Consider the following 22,665-nt stretch of genomic DNA (forward strand, 5'->3'; position numbering starts at 1 on the left):
ATGCACCATCTCTGACCACTCCTTGATGGTTTCAGGTATGATTGTATACAATTTCCGATCATTTCAAAGAGCTGCATGGAAACTACATTATTACACAACTGCATAATGTCAAACACTGATGAGGACAAGAAATAGGGTAAGATGGAGGCAGATGATCCACTTTGGCGACCACCGAAGGAAGAAGCCAAAAGAAACACTGATGTCTTAGATGTAAGTTTAAGATCTATCCATCTATCTCAGGTTTTCTATATTCCCCCCCCTCAGTTTTATAGAAAACCTGAGATTATAGGTGTGAAGGGCAGCAAGAGTTTCATCTTACCAACCACCAAAGGTGTTCCTGTCGAGAAGCACATAACCTCTCTCCATCTGACCTTTTTCCTGGAACATGCAAGACAGCAAATACAGCATCTTTTGTGTGAACAAACACATTATTTTCTATGGAGCCGGGCATCAGATGTGCACACAAATAACAACAACACAGCCACAACACTCTCATCAAGATTGAAATATCTCAACTTTTTGAATACAGTGAGGACTTAGTGAGAAGTAGGTCAAACGGGTCTACTATAAAGTTAATTCTGATCCTCGGTTTGGGTCGCAGTAATGATGAAAGCAACAGGAGGAGCACATCCCTCAAGCACCTCGGTTAAAAACACGTCTGGCTTCTATGCCTTTTTGGGTGCTGCACATGAACAGCCCCTAGGGCTTCTTCCATGCCTAATCACACTTTCATTTGACAGTAATGCATCAAAGAACATTACTGAGGATCTCCACTTGACCTACAGACCAGAGTATCTTATCACTTCCAATGAATGCCTATATTATATTTGACTCTTTGGCTTTATATTAGGTTACTGGCAAGACATAAAGCTGGGGCTTCCCTAAGAATCGCTTCTTGCAGCCCTGAATACGGCAATGCAATTTTTGGTAATCCTCATGACGTTGTCTCTGATGAGATTGAGTGGAATGCTTTGTCCATCTTTGTATAGACACATGCACAAGAGCATTTTTAACATCGCCCTCCTCGTGGTGACCTGCCACATCTACTTTGCTTCGCAGGACAGGGCAGAATCACTGAGGCGAGGGAAAATGAGTGTCTGGAGTTACACATATTAGAATGGCTGCAGGTAAGTGATGGAGGCAGAAAATATAGCAGAGGAGATATCCCATGCCTGCACATAGACAGAATAGAGAGGCCTAAGGGGACTTGATATTACACACCGGCAGCCCCAGACAGGGGATTTAGTGGTGTGTTGGGCTTTTGTGCCACATTATTATCAGCCAGTGATCCACCAGGCACACGGGCAGCCCTCAATCCCTTCAGAAGGAAGCATTCTATCCCCTCCAGTCTCCCTCCCAATGCTGTTACCACTCTTTAGACAGACTGAGGCTTAGCTGGCGATATTGGAATACACATGTAATGACTGACATGCATCTACAGCCAAGAGAAGAAGCGGACTGGTGTCTTTCGAAACCTGTATGTGTGCAATCAGAATTTCAAGAACACCTTCTACCATCTGCCGACATAAAAGGACAAGCATTCCATCACGAGACAGATATATTCTCACCGGACAGGCTTACCTGCCTATCTTCACCTTAAGTGTCAATTGTGAGAGGGGATTTGATCTGTCTTTGGATAAATACGCAAGCTAAGACAGCAAACAGGAAGCTTGCAGCCATCTGTTTAGCATTAACTTGAGGGGCTTCTGTCAGTCAGCTTTCCCAACTTGTGAGTGGAAGCCAGTATTAGGCACCTTCCTGCCTGTCATCATTGTCTTAAAGGTGCCCGTCTGTCACAGAAGCATCACACATAAAACATGATGATAGCTACTGATGTCACCTGCTTGCGAACTCAAGTGTCCCAGATAAGGTTATTTTGGCAACACACACAGGCAGAGGCTGGCAGTGATGTCAGATGTTTCCACAGCAAACAAGTGGAGGGTGACAAGGATTGGAGCAGGACGTGGTGGGCAAGATTGGGGAGTGTGCAGCATTGAGAGCCGACAGTCAGGCTGATGGATTAAGTGGTAAGCCTGGCAGAGGACTGCCCTTTACAGATGGAAGCCTGCCTGATGCACTGTGGTGATTAAAAAATAAAAGTGAAGGTGGGAAGGTCGCTTGGGTTGTTATCAAAACAGCCAAAAAAAGAAATGTTGCAAAGAAGACATAATATAGCCGCCAAATAAATACGGACATGGCGCCATGGGGCCGGAAATGTTGATATTGGAGCATTAGCATAGGTCATGAACTTGGCAGGCTAAAGGATGTGATCGAAACCTGTCGTCAGAAAGATCCTTGTGAGGAAAATGTGGTGAAAGATGGGACGATGGTGAACACCAAATGGAAAACTGGTTTGCTCTTTGTAATCTTAAAAGGTTGTGCATGGTAGCTGGGGGTTGGGGTGACGGTATTAGCTACTGCATAATTCATGCGTCTGCTCTTGTGAATGCAGCAGCCACATTGATCAACAGTTTTCAATGGAATCTATCTTCGTGTTTAATTATTTAGATCTCAAGCAGGTGGATATGTGGGTCTTCATTGGAATAACACTAGGATTTCTCCCGTGGTGCACTGGGCGACAAATGTGTTCATATGTACAAGAGCTTAAGTAGCATTTTAAAAACCAACACACCACCAAGTGCAATGACAGGATGATGTGACATACTACTCTACTCGGACTTGCACACAGCTCACACCTTTTATAAACAAATAATTATTTCAGGAGAAACTCAACTTACCAGCACAAACATCTACTGTATTTAAATGTAGGTATGTCACTAACAGACCAAGGGGCGACCCTGGACCGTAAACAGTTTTTCCTTCATACCTTTTAACGAGATATTGATTACCAATCACACATAACTGTCCTGTAGCTATAAACTAGAAATGAATGATCTCGCCACCACGTAACTTCTTCTGTCACATAAAAAAAGAAAAAAAAAATCACTGCTATATTTTTAGTAGTTGGAAGTAATTGGGACGATGAAAACAAGGCCATGTGCTGGAAATATGGATGACAAGTAGAAATGATCAATACTGACTGGTTTGGATAACCTAAGATGACCTGACAAACACAGATCCCTATCAACTGATTGATTACATGTTTTGATATGATCAGCAATAACTAACATTTGTCTGGGCAGGCATATTCAGCTGCTAAATTAGGGTTTATTTACTTGACAAAACCTCCTTCTGATTTTGTCTATAGAGTTACTGACTTCATCTTTAATTAGCCTATTTGGGTCATGATGGGTGGGTCATTCTGATAACAAATGCCTGTTGCATCTGTCTCAATTTTCTCTCTCTCTCAAGTCAACTGTCAAACGTCAGAAATACTTCCTGTTAGGAAACATACTGGAGTGTCCCATACAGCAAAGTTGCTGCATTACTCAACGTAAATCAACTAGTTCTTTTTAATTCACTTTAAGATGATAGGTTGCCTGTTTTGGCAACAGAAAATATGGACTCACGAGCTATAACTCAAGACTGGGATTTAGCACCGAGCCCTGCTGTAATTAATCAAATCCAGACCATCTAAAATCAAACCACACAAGCGCCATTCAATTTACTGTGGCGAGAAAGAGACTGAGGATGCAGTGGGCATCATATTTAATATTGTGATATGTTACTGATCCATGTTGATAAATTATTTCACATATCCAGAGATGTCAAAGGTCAGGGACAGCCACAAAACAGTGAGAGGAGCAATTTAAAGACTTCATAAAGAAACACTGGCAGACTGCACACCTGCAGCCTGCAATAAGCCGTGGCTGCGCATGAGTCAAGCCATATGTGCTCTCCTGGATAAACAAATACACCTTAACATTTTAAACTGCATCCCAGCCTTTAATCCATAAAATCAACACGTCCTGGAATGAGTACTAAAATCACTTAAACAATATACTGTATGTATCCGCAGCCACTTTCACTGGCAAACAACGGAGATGCAGTGGAAAGTTACTGGTGCAGTGAAGAGGAGAAGGACCCAGAAGAATGACAATGGACAGATTATTCTATCCTTGCTACCATAGATGCCAGGACACTTGTTATTGTCAGTGGAGGAAAATCATCTTGTGATCCACAACAATGAATGCATAGGTTTAGCATGTACATATATACTATTTTGAAATTAACATTCAGCAAAATGATAACAGTTAGTAGTGCATTACAAGCCTCGTTTACAATGTAATGTAAATATCAACCAAATTCTCAAACCTTCGGCAGAGTCTCAACCCCGGTTCACCACAAAATATGTAAATAAAAAGCAACAGTTCCTGATAATTTTCATCAAATATCCCAGTAACCTTTGTTACTTATGCTGCAGTCACATCGAATGTGAATTTTCAGCATACGCGCCATTCACACCACAAGATCTTCATTCACACCACAAGATCATGTTGTGGTATTCTTGTGTGCATTCACATCCATCGCGTCTACGAGGTAGAAGGACTTTCTCGCTGACTATTCCAAGCTTTTTCTCTAAAAAACTTGTGTTGTAGAGCTCCGGGTGTGAACACACAGAACCAACTGAGTCCGACAGGCCACCGTACACAGACATCACGTGACATCAGTCGGAGAATCTCAATGCTGATTGGTTTTCCCCATCATTGCAACAGGCGAAAGTTTGCACCAAAGTTGACATTGTTCAACTGGAGCTCATGCACATCCTCTCATCTGCCAAATCCACCATTTTCCCTGTGTAGTGAAATGCAAAAGCTGGAGTGATGCATCACATGAATGAAATGTAAATCACATATTACCCACTGAATGTTTCTATTGCTCTTATAGGAATTTAGCTTTCATCGAAATGCCATATTTACATCTCAAGCGTTAAATTCTTATGCGATATTTCAATTTAAATGCACTAATTGAAATTCATTATTGCATTAGACAGGCAATCTAGTAGAATTTTACAGCTTTTGCTTTAAAAAAACCACATCAATTTGATGTGTAACAGAACATTTCTACATGTCACCACTGTTTTCCTGCAACTAAACGCCTATTCACTTTTATCAGCTACCATCTTTCGTAGTTGGCAGGGCACAGCGGCTGGGTGGGGTGTCCCAGTCTGATTATGGGTACCAGGTTTGCTGGCCAGGGAGCACCATAACCTACAGCAGGTCCACGAAGCTTCACACAGGCTGCAGATGCCCCTCTAACAGGGCATATATCTGGGGGAAGCCCCTGTGATTCACCGTCTGATAAAACGACGACAAAATTGGAGATTGTTTGTTTTTCCTGGAAAACGTGCTAGAAAGCTTCCGCCCTCGGGGTTTCCTTGAACCCCTGCTCCGTTTATAATTGCGGCTTTTAGCTAGCAAGTTAGTGTACTTCCAGTGACCTGCCGGTCGGCCCTCTTTCTGTTATAAGCCCGTATAACAAAGGTAAAATGGTGAATGTGGTCTTCAAACATCACTCAGACATAAACACCCAAGTAAAACTGCGTCTACATACCCTCCGCCCGCGTGCGAATATCGGACACGGTTTTTTGGACGGGCGGCATCTCTCCACGCAGAGCCGGGCGACGGCACCTGTCAAGCGGCCGATAGTTCTCCTCTCCCTGCGGGGCTGCTGCTGCTCCAACTCAGACGTCAGGGTTTTTTTATATTAACAAAAGAAAACCGGCAAAAATTCAGCAGAGGGAGCTCTATCATGCGGGCTGTACTGCTATTTTGAGAGATACAGCCGACATTGGTTTCCCGGTGGTAAGACAACCATGTTCAGGAGCCCAGCAGCATCACGGTTCCCCTCCCCTGCATCCCGGTTCACACGGCCGAGTTAGGAGTTCACACACGCCGTCACTTTGGAGGAGTGGATACGGATTTACCACACACTGGAGAGAGAGAGGGATGGTGCCGATTCACAATATGGACTGTACCACATTCACCGCAGCGAGAGGGGTGTCGAACAAACAGATACATCGACATTTCACCGCTGCTGGGGAATTTTGTTTTCATGCACACAAACATATTACAGTGATATATCGGTTATTAATGAGTCCATTAACGACTGAGACGCGTACAGGTTTTAAAAGCGACAAACAATTTATTTTTCGGTGTGAATCCCCCCTCTGCAGTACGCGTCGTTCACGGGTCGAAGACACAACAATAGTACTCTGTGGGTGGGAGTAGGGTTACCACAACTGAATCTTTGTATATATATAATATACAAAATGTAGTTTAATGTTCAATACTTACTGCGGTGTTAGAAAATGACAACACTTAGTTTTCATGCAGGAAATACGTGTATACTGACATCAATTCCTCTACGTTTGTTGATTCGAATTACTTTCATTTTCTACCTTTCTAACCACTCCCTTTTTGTTGGGATATACTATTTATAGGTATTGTTATTTCTTCAAGTAAAACCATGCAGTGATGTTTTTTGGAGGGGATACATTTAAAACAAATTTCTTCACTATGTATGGTGCATTTTTGAGATACTTAAGTGTGTCCATTTAATGCAAATGTGTACCTTTACACCACTTTATTGAAGAGGTAAATAAAACCTATTATAGCGATTATTTACAATGCAGGTTCAGACATTGCATGCAAAACACAATAAGTGAATAAAATATGTATAAATTAATCTACGAAGCACATATTTACAATATAATGTGAGTTAAATATTCTTGACATTGTATGACTAAATTACATGGTAAAGGTGGGATATGGTCAAATTAAATTAATAACATCATAATCTACACTTTGCCAGACTTTATTGACCACAGAGTTACAACAAAGGCACATTAGAGCAACCTCAATTTGACTATTTGGGGTTTAAAATGTGTTTGTCAGTCATCAAAACTCCTATATCATGTTACTCAAAGGGGTCACTCTACATTACATTTTCTGTTTAGGGGTGTTTCTGAATATAAAATGTGGGAAAAATATGACACCTGCCTCTTAAGGTGCCTATAGACTAAGGAATAAAATGATCAGTCCTGCCCATAAAAACTCAAAAACATATGAAAACAGGCCTGGGTAGCCACTGCAGTGGCATAGAGCAGTTGTAAGTAGACACTTGGATCAGTCACTGTGTTATTATGTGATTATAGTCTAGAGAATAGCTCAGCAGCAGGTCTAATCCAGGGTGACTTGCTTTTCATCCCTCATCGGTGTGTGTCACTCACACAGGTGTCCAAAAATAGAACGCATGAAAAACAAACATACGTGCAAATCGAAACAAGGAAGCTGCAAAAAGAAAAGAAAAGAAAAAAGCCTTCTCCTCTGCACTGCTGTCAATGTGCATTCAATAAATCAAAGGGGGGGTTCTCATAGCCACTGCAGTTGAAATGCAAATGACACATGGAGACAGCATTTGTGCAGCAGCAGCACCACTGCAGTTGCCTGAGAGAAGTGCAGTTTTACGGCACTTTTTTTTTCTCTCTCTCTCATGTGTATATTTTTGCACTGGCAGGTTTTCATAATGCTGCGTGTCCTGCATTTTTATTCACAGGTAGATTCCTTATTTGCACATGTAATCTCTTATATCCCTTTTATATTATAAAGGGATATAACATTGGTGTGACAGAGAAAAATGGGATATCTGTGCTTATTTTTACAATAACAAACCTACTTCTTTGAATCTTTGAGTCAAAAAAGAAAAAACATGTAAACATAAACACAGAGATTTGGTTTGGTTTCGTGTTACATAGCATCATCCAGAAATAAAAAATGAAGATTTGAACATGTACACCTCCTCCTCCTGTGTCTGCTACAGACTCATCTTCACCAAAGAAAAAAAAGAAAAAAAAACCTTTCTTTTCCCCCCACTCCACCTAATTCAACATCAGCTCACCATCATGGGGATTTGGCTCTGTAGCTCCCACCGTTGCTAAGCAACAGTGGCAAGAAGCCTGCCTCTTCGATTGTATGTATGTATGTGTGTGTGTGTGTGTGCGCACGCTGGTTGTTGTGTTTTGTAGCATATCCAGACCTGACAATGACTCGTTCAACCGGCTGCACACATTTCTACATCTGTTGAAAGATGGATCAATTACACGCAGCATGACTTTCTTTCTTTTTTTTTTTAAATCAGAACAACACACCGATCATCTCCTCTCTCACCATTGTTAGTCTTCCTTGATATAATATTTCCTTGTCAACATTTACTTTGGCTGGCTGCTGCAAAGCATGTGAAAGACCTACGCATACAGCTGCTATTGTACTTCATAAGTACAATAGCGTTTCCCTTTTTTTTCTGCGCACAGAACATTTCAAATATAAACAACATTAGACTCTTACATGTGGTGTGCAACAAAAAAAAAGGATAAGAGTTTAAATGCATTTATAGGTCGGCAAATATTTTCTCTGTTTTTGTTTTGCAACTCTCAAACCCCCATCTGTGGATTTCAGCTGCTTTTTTCCCCCTACAGGGAAACTGAAGGACTAAGTGTTCTTTCACAGGTTGAGAAAATATCATTTTATAGCCATAAAGTGGTTTGGTTGCATTATATTACAATATTCAAAAGCATTTGGAGATGCAAAAATTGTTGTGGAGGCAGAGCTGCAGGAAGACTGATGGCTCAGCACTGCTCAAAAATGGCTAATAAACTCATAATATTTGTCCGTTTTTGGTCATCAAATGTGTCCTTGTGTGTAGAGTCTTTATTCTTTTTTTTGGTTTTGTTGTACCTTTTCTGTCCTACAGGGGGCCCTCCAGCCAGGGGAGTCCCAGGGGAACAGGAGAAGGGCAGGCCCTGAAGCATAGGCCCCAGGGTGGATGGGGTGACCACACATCTAGGGTGCCAGCTTCCTGTCTGAGCAGTGAACCACATACCCAAACTCAAGGAGAGGCCAAGTTGGTCCAGCTCTGGGACAACACCAGGACCATGGACACCCTCAGGAACCCCATGAGTGACAGCACCAGGCCCACCCCATTCCACGGAGGACCACATGTGGGAAAAACACAAGCATCCATGAGTGGCACCCAGATCAAAATCAGCATTTCATGATTGATGAATCACTGTTTGTAAGGACTGATCAAACCCAAGTCATCAGGCCCGGCAGCTGCCTCCCTCTGTCTGCAGGGAGTGATCGGGCAGCAGGTCGTTCAGCTGTAATTGAATTGTCTGTATACTGTGCCTCCTTGTGGATGTTGATCCATGGTCAGGGAAGCATGAGGCTGAGTCTGATGGACAGTTAATCACAAATAGCCAATCACAAGAAGGGTTGACTATATATTCAGTGTGATTTTGTCTTATTGCAACAACTGAGAGGTGACAAATGAGTCATGAGGTAAACATAAAGATCGCACTGGCAATCCATTAAATACGTCCCTTTGCTCGAGCTGCACAAAAATCAAAGCCTGCTTTCTTCGACTCAGCCGCGCAAAACAAACAGCAGTGAAAGAATTCATCTTTTCAAATGGCTTCTCTAATGGCAGCTGAGGCGACGGGGCGAGGCGACATTAACACCGCTGATGAGGAGACTGAGAGATAAACTCTGGCGCTTGATTAGACTATTTAGAATGTTGAACAGAAGAAAATACAACAGTGAAAGCAGTGATCTGGTGTCTGAATGTGCTAAAATGAGATAAAAAAATATGAGGGTTAGGAATGGGTGTGTTTCCCCCCTAAAGCCTAGATAAGCCTGTCGTGTGTTTACAGCAGGGCAGACACATGTCGGGCTTGTTTTCATGTATATTTGATGCATCGTTACTCATCTACTCATCTGTTGTGTCGCCGTCAATGTGTTCGTGTGACGTTTGTTGACTGAAACAAGTGAAGAAATATACTTAGGAATTATAATCGATGAGGTCTCTGGGAGATGGATGTTTGAGAGACTGCTCCTCCATGACATTAAAAAACGACTTAAAATGAAAATAATATGTAAAGCCAGTTACTAATTTGTATTCCAATTATAAGAACAGTATGTTTAGGGATATAACATTGTTATATATGAAATTTGTAACTCTTTATCCGTTTCCAGCGAGTGTAACTTATACAATATTAAAATATCACTATCAACTAAATTAACAAGTTATTTAAGTTGTATATTTAATTTAGTTAAACTTTGTTTTCAAGTGAAGAACTAACCAACGCTTCATTATCTTTAATCCAAATTATGCTAATTCCTCATCAGTGCAGGGACATTTGTGTCATAAAGCCTTGAAAAAAACAAAACTATTCATGTTTTTTGGCAGAAATAGTGCCAAAAACTGCATTTGAAGACATAGGAAAGTTATAAGATCAACAAAATCTTCCAAAAGGGTTCTTCTACAAGGGCTGAGGTTCTACCTGGAACCATTTGCTTCTGAGGGTTCTTCTGAGGGTTCTTGGTAACACTGACGGTTCCAGGAAGAACCATTTTGATCTAGAAAACCCTTTTTAAAAAAACCTTATATGGTTCCGCTTTTATTTCTAAGAGTGTAGAAAACTAGTTAAGGTAAATACATCCCAACTTTTGCCACTCAGCCGCTCAGACAGTCCTTGCAAAGTCCAGACACCAGAATGGTTTCTATCATTACCTAATGGCAGCACTAATGTACAGTGAGCCTTTGCAGGCCACAGTGTAATAGCTGCTGTAAAAGTTGTCAAAATGAAAGAGACTTTAAAGGAGAGTTAAGGTCACCGTGGATCAATAAAACCTGGAGCAGCAGCCAGACTCATATTACCACTACAGCCTCACGATGTCACTAAATCTTAGCCGGACACTTGAGATGGATTTTGTCTAATGATCAGCGTGGGGTGATGTAAACACTCTCTCTGTGTGTGTGTGTGTGTGTGTGTGTGTGTGTGTGTGTGTCTTACCCAGGAGACAAACTGCAGCACTCACACAGAGCAGCAGTGTCACTGCTACGTGCTGCTGTCATCTCCAGGAAGCTGCTTCATCACCTGTGACACAGGTGCAGAGGGGGGGGGGGGGCTGAGGCGTGTCTGTATTGTGTCAGTGTGACACATTATACGGTCTGGTTCTCTTCTGCTGCTGCTCGGTGACGACGCCCAGGCGAACACCTGCACTCCCATTCTTCTGCGTGTAATACAGTAAAGCAGTTAAGTCAGGGAATACACACACACACACACACACACACACACACACACTTACGTCATGAATCCATGCACGACACGTGGAAGATGTCACACTTTCACGTCAGAATAAAAACAAATAGGTCACTGGCTGCTTTTGCATACAACAACAACACTGAAGATAGAGCCTTAATCGTCATAAAATGAATTAGTGGAGAAATGTTTTTTTTAGTTTAGTCTTAGTTTTGTATGCGTTTACTTTTCTTTGGGCTGTTTTCTGTATATCTATGCAAACATTTGTCTCTCTGACATATATGCGTACATATATATATGTACGCATATATATACATATATATATACATATATACATATACTTACATATATTATATGTAAGTATATGTATATATATATACAAATACATATATACATTTATATCTGACATCTCATTCATTGATTTTTGTTTTCAATGAAAACAAAAATCACATTCATTCACCATATTTTTTTTTTTAAAGCAATACAATAATCATAAAAAAATAACTGCATATCAGAATAATAAAACCCTAAATATCAATGTAATGTTAAAAATAAATAAATAAAAAATAAATAAATAAAAAGCAGCAATAGCATTTTAACTGTGTCATGTTATGGGCTGTTTATTTCTTCTTTAAAGCATCACTGTGTAACTTCTGTCGCTAGCAATATTCCGCTTTAGCTTAGGTAAAAAAAACTGTGTAAACTGCGATGAATAATTCAAAGACAACGATCATTTTACTTGAGCTTAGCTTGCCGGGTTGCCATGGTGGAAATGCATGTATTATTTACTGGCAGTGTGAGTCTGACTGTAAGGCAGCTTACTGACACTCAAGTCATTTTTAGATCTGTTCCCTCAGCAGCAGCAGCAGCAGCAGCAGCAGCCAGGATTAAACATAGTTGTAATCCATGGGAAACAAAGTCGTGTGTCTGAGCTGTGCGCTCACTTCCGAACGAGAAGCAGGGAGCTACAGAGCAGCGTCGTGGACCATGTAAAACGGCCGAGGGGGTTTCCCGCAATGGACGAGACGATGCTGACGGCGGAGCAGGAGAAGCCACAGAAGCGGGTGAGGTTCCGCGTGGCTTCGGGGAACAGTGGCCGGGTGTTGAAGGAGATGTTCAAGGATGAGGGGCCTTCGGATTCACTGGAGTCCGACTGCACCAGCAGCTCGGACGCCGAACGGGCCAGCACCCCATCCACAAGCGGAGATCCACAGGGACACCTGTACGGATACCTGGGCTCGGAGCTGGATGACAGTGAGTGTGAGCCTGATGAGCTACTCACGTACGCAGGGGCCACCAAGGACTGGATGTTCAACACAAAGAGGGTCAACATACTCAGTAAAAATGGGACCGTGAGGGGGGTCAAGCACAAAGTCAGCGCAGGTCAGACGCTGTTTGAAAACCTTCCCAGTTGCAGCAGTGTAAGTAGTTTACACCTGACTGGACCTTGTCTAATCTAATTCAGCTTAAATCAACATGATCTGCTTCATGAAATCACCTTCTTTTGTTTTCCTGAAGTTCCCGTCAGTGCGAGTCCTTGTCCTCAAGTCTAGTTACAGGTACGGACTTACAAGCGGGAATGACTGAGATAAAAGCTCACAATAGAGGACAAGGTCGCAGAGCAATTAAAGATTAATGATGCATTTCGCTCCGAGTTTCAAGAGAAACTAATCAGGTTAATGAATTCTCAGCACTTCGCTTTCTACCGTCCGCGGACAAAGAACTGTTTGTTATTCCGATGTTAAGTCTCGGGCCCGTACGCTTACGGAGAGGTGGAGGAACAGGTCGTAGCCAAGAAACACTTCCTCTGCTGAGGGTTAGGAGGTGGAGATGCTTTGTAGACGAGATAAAGCTTCTCATCGTGATTAAGTCAGATTATCTTTCTTTAAGGGTGAAGTTCGAATGCTTATCAAGGTGAAGCAGCGTCAGCTGGCCTCAGTGGAAAAGTTGAGCGCGCGTTAATGTTTTAATCAACTTATATTGGCCATCATATTTACGAAGTTAATCCACTCATCCACCTGCTGCAATAGTGTTCAATACGAACATTGAACATTAACATTAAACGCTAAAGCCAGTGTGTTATATACTTTAGACAAAGAAAATTGTTGTAGAAACATTCTTACTCTATGCTATATTTAAAATAATATAACTTTACCACACTGATAGAATCTGGCAATCTGTTGCGACAACACAGATGAAGATGTGAACTCCTGTTTTGAAGCCTTGAGATTTGTGATATTTTGACCAGCGACAAGTTTTTGTAACAGGAAGATCTACTGGAAGGCTTCATCTAGCGGACAATACCAACTGACCGTAACGGGGACAGCCCTATGTTCCGAAAGCACCGTGAGGTTTGACCTCCTTGCCCTGTTCCGACCAGCGCTTTGAGATTACAACGTAGTAACCTCCACATTTCAAATACTGACCTGGCCTTTCAGTGGAGGGCATTTTACAGTGGAGGGCAAGTGTTTCGCAGGGCGGAACGAGCCATACGCATTGGGGGAAGCGCGGATTTATCCCCAGCGTAATGTTCCCGATGGACCCGGCATCAGTCAACGTCTGTTAGGGTTAGGGTTAGGGTTAGGGTAAGTGTGAGCGTTCTGTATTCCGTAGGGCTTTCGTAACATAGGGATTTCGGACCATAGGTGTGTAACCGACAGTATCTTGCAGATCATGCTGTTCTTTATTGTTTGTTCTCCTATAAATGGGAAACATAATATACAAACTTGAAATCATTTTCCTTTGAAGACATGAAACTAGTGACTGAGAAGAAAAATGTTCACCGACTTGTATTCAAACAAACTTTTTGTAACCAGGGGAGTCACCCCGTGTTGGTGCCTCTATAAAAAGTATCTTACTTCCTGTTTGGTTTCAACCAGCAAACAGGAAGACTACAATGTCTACTTTTTAATGTCAAGTCCATGTCTGACATCACGATAAACCTCTGAAAAACATTAATTATATGATCAATTTCTCTTGTCCAATCTCCAAACAATTCAACACGCTGAATACAGTCTACACTCTTAGAAATAAAAGTGCTAAGTAGAACCATATAAGGTTAATATAAGCAGAGGTACGAAATACCCACCAGCCTAAAAGAACTGTCTCTTTCCTGTCACCAGGAGATTGTCTGGGTCAGATAATAGTACGTTCCAAAAGCAGGACATTTCCAGAATATTTATAGTGTCTGGATTTAAGTAGTCTGTAGTCAGGGCACTCGCTCACTGTGAACTTTCTATGGGATTTTCCTATTAAACTATTATTTTGTCAATTAACGTAAAAAAAATTTACACAATGAAGAAGAAAAAAAACAATGATCTAGTCTTGGATAATCTGAACCATATGTGCAGATATAACTGTATTAAAGGAAGACCCTTTTTTTAATATATATAGGTGGAGTTGTCACTTGAGTTTGGGCGGATTGTGATCTACACGACCAGTTTCCGCGTGGTCAGGACCACGTTCGAGCGCTGCGAGCTGGTCAGAAAGATTTTCCAGAACCACAGGATCAAGTTTGTGGAGAGGAACATCGCTCTGGACATCGAGTACGGGAAGGAGTTGGAGGAGCGGTGCAAACGGGTGGGAGAACCTCCTTCACTACCGGTCGTGTTCATTGATGGACACTACCTTGGGGTCGGTCAACGTTACGCCCTCCTTACGATATTTGTTATGAGTCCATTGTCTAAGCGAGTTCACGACATATTATGGGATTGCACTTGTTTTTGCAGGGTGCTGAGAAAATACTTGGTATGAATGAATCGGGAGAACTTCAAGACCTTCTGACGAAAATTGAGGTAGGTGTCAGTGTTTGCACTGGAAGTCACACCCTGAATAATTCACGACTATTAAACGTACGATTTCCCCGTGAATCAGGTCGAGTCAAGCACTTGGTTTGACACATATTCACGTTCAATTATTCATACCGTCAGACTGACCGGACGTCATGTTTGTTCGGCAGCACATGTAATATTAAAGCCGTGAGGTGATTATACGGTCGTAATAATAAATCAACACTTCGCCCAAAGCCATGAAGATGAAGACGGCGCGAACGGCAGAGCAGTCGTTCCCACGCACTTATCGTGTCATCCATAAAACATGAGCAAAATACACATGCACGTACATCAATGCGTGACCGTCGCTAATGGAGGGCCTCTTATTGATCGCGCTTTGCAACACATTTGTCCAAACTCCAGTGATATCGATCTGCGGAACAGAACCGAGTTTTCAGCCAGTCGCATAATCACAAACACTGGCATTTTCTGTGGCTTTCACTTCTTAATCTGGTATTTAGATCCAACAAAAGTCTTAATAAGGGAGAACAATGTGATGACATTTAACTCACTGCAGCCTGTTAACGTAAGCAGCTGTGAAAGGTCATTGGATTCGCTAATTAGTCCTGTCTACATCTGTGCAACATGGCTTTATTTGTGCGTGCAGTATCTCTGCAATGTTAGAAATCAAAGCAACAGTTTGACATTTTGGAAAGTAACACAGATTAACATACTTAGATGTCATCTTGCTCTCTGTCTGCTTAAATGTGCTACTGCAGGAGGCGGTTAGCTTAACTTAGCTTAGCACAAAGATGAAAACAACAAAGCTCATCTACCAGCAACCTTCAAGCTACTTGATAAACACGTTATAGTTAATAAACGCTTTGTTTTATTAATGGAAAACCAAAGTGTGGAAACACAAATGCCAACAATATGGAAAAGAAAAGACAAAACATCCTGTTATTCTGAGTTGGGAGTGTGGTTAGCTAAGGGCCCGACCCCGTTAGCTTACTATGTAGCATCGTTAGCATGCTGCTAGCATCATTGCGTAGGTATCTTACTTTTTTGTGTTATGTGTTGGAACATAATATAAGTAAACAAGAAACTAAAAGTTATGTTTTACTATATTTTTTGAATTGTTAACTTCAAAAACTGTGCAGGACTAGTATTTATTGTTTTCAAAGTATTTCTAAGTGCTGTTAAACAGAGCAAATCAATGCTAGTGAGCCATAGCATAAACCTCTGTTGTGCTTAACTTTGTATTGCTCAAAACCTTAAATTTAGTTAAAACTGAGGGTTATCTCCCAATTTATACACAGTATGAAGTCTCAGTAAGGATGTCACAGCTGAACAAAAGAAATCAGTTTAGACTTGAGAAAAAGGATACATGTGAGTTGAGTCGTGAGGTCCAAACTCCCAAGAAAACTCCAGGAAAATATAAAATAAGCTGTTTTAAAGACAAAATGTCTGCTGGCAGTCTGACTGTGAGTGATTCGAGGGAAGACCTCTGCAGCTGGGATGATGATGATGATGATGATGATGAGGACCAATTATCTCCCATGATCCACTTAAACACTCACAGATGTCATTCAGTCAAACATGCACACCTGCAACCCATCTCACACTCACCCAACCCTGGGGTCGTAACACCACCGCAAATGAAAGACTTCTGATTTTTACTTTGATTTACCATTTTTGGGGCTTTAAAGGTGCCATATAAGTACATTCAAATTCAAAATACCGAGGTCTTTTAGGTTTCGTTTTCTGACGCAACTGGCAACCCGTGATTGCTCGGCAGCTGAGACTCTACTGACTGCAATGATTGGTAGACGGCGGTAGGTGGCGCCACATGCCAAAACATGATTTCAAAACATAAACATGATTTGCAGTCTGCAAAAGATTTTTTTTAATGCAAATATTTTGTCTGTACTGTTGTTGTTGGTGAGTTCAGTTTGTTATATGAACATTATTCCTGAGTCTCTGTGACATATTAGGAGGATTTTATGGCCAGTTGCTTTAGATTTATTACATAATGCACCTTTAAATGTGGTAAAAAGGCGGGGTTATGCTTTTTATGAGGTGTTTACAACTTAACTGGATACTTGGTACGTTCATGTATATTTACTGTGCCGAAATTCAAGAGTCACCGATCGTCTCACCTAACTTTTAAATCATTCAGACAAAATTAAATCCTGTGTTTTGTTGGATTTCTACTGTGAATCGTCAAAAAAAATAAATAAAGGATATTTATTCGTTACTTTCCCAGAGGGTACAGCATCCCCAGACGTGCCAGACCTGTGGGGGCTTCGCCTTCATCCCATGCCCGATGTGCCATGGCAGCAAAATGTCCGTATTCCGCAACTGCTTCACGGATTCCTTCAAAGCCCTCAAGTGCACTTCCTGCAACGAGAACGGTCTGCAGGCCTGCGTGAGCTGCAGCCAGTGAGACTTTTTTTTTGTCATGTGCCTGAACCCCAGAATCCCTCAGTCACTCACCCTCACTTCTCTGGGACCTTAGGAGAACTGAACTGAACTGCAACACAGGCAGAGACACGAAACACACACACACACACACACACACACACACACACAGCAGGACTCTTCTTCCATGGCCATTGTTAGTAAAAAAGAAAAAAAAAAGAAGAATAAAACACATTTGTAATAAAAATCTGTCTCTTTATATAAATGGGTCATTTCTTGACCTTCTTCTCCAATATTACGTCAAACTCTGAGGAGTCATGAACTGTAGCGTCACCTTGCAGCTTGTTTGTGAATTAGTGACGAGGCTCCTTCGTTAACAATGCTCTCATCACTAATCCCATATCAGACAGACTTACGGAGAGAGAGAGGACACTCAGGACAGAGAGGGAAAGTCAAGAGCTCAATTTGCAGCTGGTGGAAGGCCTGAAAGTGGAGACTGGAGTCATTCATGTTAAAGTTGCATCAATTGTACAGTAGTGTGACACACACACATGTAAATAATAAATAATAAATCAGGTTATAGGAGTTATTTCAGATATTTTTAATAGCTCTTTAAACAAACATAGACAGTCATTGGATTCAATATTAACTCTATACCCTTAGAAATAAAAGTGCTAAGTAGAACCTACTTAAGGTTCTTTGGCTTGTCCTCATAGGAGAACCCTTTTTGGCTCCAGGTAGAACCTTTTTTTTTTTTTATAAAGGTTCCACCTGGAACCCCTTTGGAGGGTTCCACCAAGAACCCTTTTAAAACTTTATTCAGGAAAGGGGTTTTAAAGGGTTCTCTGGATCAAAATGGTTCTTACCGGAACCATTAGTGTTACCAAGAACCCTTGAAAAACTCTTTCTTCGGGGAAAGGGATTTTCAGAAGCAAATGGTTCCAGGTAGAACCTTAGCCTTTTTAGATGGACCCTTTTGGAACCCTTATTTCTAAGAGTTTACTTACATGGACCAATGATCTGAAAAGTGGGAAGAATACTTTTTGAAAGTAACTAAACCTATAGACATGTACATAGATATTTGTCTTAACACATATACTCACTTAAACAGATGAACAATAAATAAAAGGGGAAATCTAAATTTTGCAAAAGTCTTAATGATACAATTATAGGTGGAAATCTGTGCTGAAATAATTTTTTATTAAATTTATTAATTATGTAATTTCTCAAATAACATTTTAATCTGATCCAAAAACTCAAAAATATCCAGTTTACTTGGTCGATGCAAGTAAAACACTGATTACTCTTCTGATATTGAACACGATCAGTGATCAGCGACCGTAAAATAAAATTATTAAAAAACTGTTTACATTTTTCAAACAAGTAATCAAGTGCTTCACTAACAGATGCATGGAATAATTCATTATTTCATTTTAACTACTGTGATAGAATGATTGTCACATAAAAATGTCAGCTATAAAAAAAAACACCACATTTTTAATAGACCACACAGGAGCATTAACTACACATTATAAATCATTATAAAATCAAACATCTTGATTTGAGTTCCTCATGGACACATTAAGGGATACGTTTGTTTGGATTAAGGCTGCAATTTAGGGGAAATAATTAAAAAATGAATATTTTCTTAAATCCAGATGATTAGTCAATGAGAGCGATGTGATGTGTTCAGAAGACTGTGTGGATTATTCAGACATAAGCCTGTTTATTTAAAATGTCAGAGTGTTGTTCTGTGACATGAGATGCTCACGCCGGCTAATCCCGAAGTAGCACAGTGCAGTGTCACTAATCGGTTCAATAATGTAGTGGCTGCAAAAAGGGGGATGTGGCTTTGCGCTGAATAATTCAATCCGAGGGGGAACTTCATGTGCTCCCGTTTTCTTTTAACCCTTAAAAATAAAAAGAAGAAGAGAGGATTCAGTGGATTCTCAGTGTTGGACTGCAGAACCAAAGTCAGTGCAGTGTGCACAGAGTCCCTGAAGATCACAGACAGTCGTCGCTTCCCCTCTGAAACGGATGATGTCATCTCGCTTGTCTGCCGTACCAGGGAGTCAGGGGGGGGGGGGGGGACGCAGCTTAGCTCTCTGTGCTGTCATAGCCCTGTACAATGCTGCTTGAACATGATAAGACAAGGCAGCACTGTAAAGAGGCTAAAAGCACAGAGCTGGGAGGAGGAGGAGGAGGAGGAGGAGGAGGAGGAGGAGGAGGAGGAGGAGGAGGATGCTCATCTGCCATGAAGACTTTCTCTGCCATCACACACTAAACCTGATCCTGAACCTGTGACTGAAAAAAAACACAGAAACCACATCAGAAACAGACACACACACACACACACACACACACACACACACACACACACACACACACACACACACACACACACACACACACACACACACACACACACACACACACACACACACACACACACACACACACACACACACACACACACAAATGGTTGGTTTAACTATTCTTCTAAGGACACTGCATTGACTTCCATTCATTAGGACAGCCTTAAACAAAGCATTATCCTTTTAATCCTAATCTTAACCCTAACCCCTTGCCTAAATCACAATTCAAATATTAGTCCTACACTTAACCTGAACCTTCAGAAATGAGATTCAGCCTGATTGGGACCAGGTTTTTGGTCTCAATGAGGACTACTGCTCCTGAAAAGGTCCTTAACACACACACGGTTGGTGTAGCTATTCTTCTGAGGACACTGCATTGACTTCCATTCATTTAAAACAGCCTTAAACAAAGCATTATCCCTTTAATCCTAACCTTAACCCTTAATCTAACCACAATCAAAATCTTAGTCCTACATTTAACCTGAACCTTCACAAATGAGGTTCTGCCTCATTGGGACCAGGTTTTTGGCCTCGATGAGGACTACTAATCCTGAAAAGGTCCTTAACACACACACACACACGGTTGGTGTAGCTATTCTTCTTAGGACACAGCATTGACGTCCATTCATTCGGACAGCCTTAAACAAAGCCTTTAATGACTAACGCTTACCTTAACCACGATCAATTCAAATCTTAGTCCTAAACCTAAGCAGGTTTTACCTCATTAGGACCAGGTTTTGGTCTCCTTGAAGACTACTGGTCCTGACATGGTCTGTGTTTATGAGAAAATTGTCCTTAAGAGGAGAACACACACACACACACACACACACACACACACACACACACACACACACACACACACACACACACACACACACACACACACACACACACACACACACACACACAGGTGATTGAGGTCATGTTTTGTGCATATGGACAATGGGATGTGTGTGACACCGCTGCACAAAATCTCGTTGTGGAAAATCTCGAGATTTTGTTTTGTTCTGCAGCAAACAATAAAACAAGAGGGTTTTTTTTTTGTTCAGGGTTGATGATGAAGGAAGAAAAAATCTCAGTCCCCAACTGTGCAGCTTCACTGCGCCCCCATCCGTGTGCAGCTGGAGGTTCATCCCATCACACTGGAGATGGAGGGAGGAGGAGGGGGGGGGGGGACACAAAGAAACAGAAAGAGGATCGAAAAACACGTCTGTTTTTCCTTTATTTACCAAAATGTGAAAAAGAAACAGCGGGTGATGTGATGTGCGGAGTGGGTTGTGTTGTCAGGCGTTTCCCTCTTATATTAATAATAATAATAATCATAATAATGAAGCAAAAAAAAAAAAAAAAAAAATCAGCTGATTATTTTGTGATTTTTTTTTTTCTTCAAATATTATTATTAAATGAACGTGCACACACACACACACGCGCGCCCTTTGGTTTCCTGTGTGGAGACATGGAGCTGAAACGAGATGGGCAGCGGCACTGACTGACTGACTGACTGACTCGGGAATGGTATGACGAGACATGACACTGAGAATAATGTTCGTGCAACAACCAGACAACACGGAATGGTCAAAAACCTGCACTGCTGTTTTTAGTCCGCACCGTCTCCGCGCTCCGGGGTTGTCGGCGAAAAAACAAAAACCAAAACAAAAGCATATTTCAGTCGAGTGGTTTATAGCGTGGTCCGGCCGCGATGCCTGTGCGTAATGTTTTGAATGGTCGGTCAATGCGCAGACTGGTTGGAAATGACTGTTTTTTTTATTGACGTCAGCGCACAGGCGAGTCCCCTCCTCCTCCTCCTCCTCTTCCTCCTCTTCATCCCTCCCATCTCTTTCTCTCTCTTCTCTACAACTGCACCATCTAATGGACTCGGGTTTTACATCCCAGTCTCATCCAAAAACCTTCACTGGGTGTCCACATGTGGTCATAAAGGATGGATTAATGAAGGGAGGGCCAAGAGCTCAGGGGGCCCCGGAAGCCCAAACTACTATCTATTATGTTATTTATCCTGATATTTCAATGGGGCCCTGAAGCCAAATAACACAGACTATTACTGGATGGGACATCTTTTCAGGTCCCCTGAGGCTATGATATCTACAACTGATGTCTTGACAGGGGCCCCTCAGTCAAATAACGAAGGTTATATCATGTGATATAGCTTAATCTGGCCCCTCAGTCATACAACACATGTTAAGTTACTCACCCTTGATGTCTGAAAGGGGCCCCTCAGCCAGAAAACACAAGCTATCACTGTATGTGATGCCTTTAAAAGGGCCCCTCAGGCTGGTATCCACCCCTGATGCCTTGCCAGGGGCCCCTCAGTCAAATACTACAGGCTATTACTGTATGTTATGTCATTAAAGGGCCCTTTAGACTATGTTATCAACTCCAGATGTCTTGACAGGGGCCCCTCACTCAAATAACGAATGTTATGTTATGTGATGTAGCTTCATAGGGCCCCTCAGTCACATACCACAGGTTGTTATTCAACCCTGATGTCTTAAAGGGGCCCCTCAGCCGAATAACACTGGCGATTACTGTATGTGATGTCTTTAAAGGGCCCCTTATGCTATGTTATCTACGACTGATGCCTTGACAGGGGCCCCTCAGTCAAATAACGAAGGTTATATCATGTGATATAGCTTAATCTGGCCTCTCAGTCATATAACACAGGCTATTACTGTATGTAATGTCATTAAAGGGCCCCTTAGGCTATATTATCCAACCACGATGTCTAAAAAAGGGGAATCTCCTGTGGATGGCCCCACAGACAAATAATGGAGAGAGCTGGAGCTGAGAGCCAAGGTACAACCGGCACACAGGTCACCATCATCTTATCACAAGGTCAACACAGAAAACAACCAAAGCACCAACACGTACGCAAACAACGTGGCTGCCTCGGGCCCCTGTGGCCACAAAGAGGACGCCAAGCAGACCTACATGCGTCCAAAAACCCCAATCTGACAAAAGTCGAACTGACATTCACACCTAAAACCTTATGAGTGCAAAAACAGGAGAAAGAAATTCGTCAGTAACAGTGAGGGAAAGCAATATAATTTAATAAATTACTTCAAATTTATTCCAAGTCCTT

The 22,665-nt window shown here is 41.7% G+C and overlaps 2 protein-coding genes across 3 annotated transcripts in view; one reads left to right on the forward strand and one right to left on the reverse strand.

The window, feature by feature from the left end:
• atp8a1 (ATPase phospholipid transporting 8A1) overlaps positions 1 to 5,753 on the reverse strand; it is a 92,106-nt gene extending 86,353 nt beyond the window's left edge. For both annotated transcript variants that reach the window (XM_083891713.1, XM_083891712.1), the window contains exon 1: positions 5,455 to 5,753. In XM_083891713.1, coding sequence (XP_083747839.1) covers positions 5,455 to 5,503 — 49 coding nt within the window. In that variant the 5' untranslated portion in view covers positions 5,504 to 5,753. The remainder of the gene's footprint in view (positions 1 to 5,454) is intronic.
• A 6,265-nt stretch (positions 5,754 to 12,018) lies between these two features.
• grxcr1a (glutaredoxin and cysteine rich domain containing 1 a) lies at positions 12,019 to 17,218 on the forward strand (the record flags this gene model as incomplete). Its single annotated transcript, XM_083891223.1, has 4 exons — positions 12,019 to 12,423; positions 14,396 to 14,635; positions 14,731 to 14,796; positions 17,039 to 17,218. 4 exons carry the CDS (start codon positions 12,019 to 12,021, stop codon positions 17,216 to 17,218), a joined length of 891 nt encoding a protein of 296 aa, XP_083747349.1.
• Positions 17,219 to 22,665: the final 5,447 nt, after the last annotated feature.

Source organism: Microchirus variegatus (assembly GCF_963457635.1).
Source record: "Microchirus variegatus genome assembly, chromosome: 6".
Taxonomy (NCBI): domain Eukaryota; kingdom Metazoa; phylum Chordata; class Actinopteri; order Pleuronectiformes; family Soleidae; genus Microchirus; species Microchirus variegatus.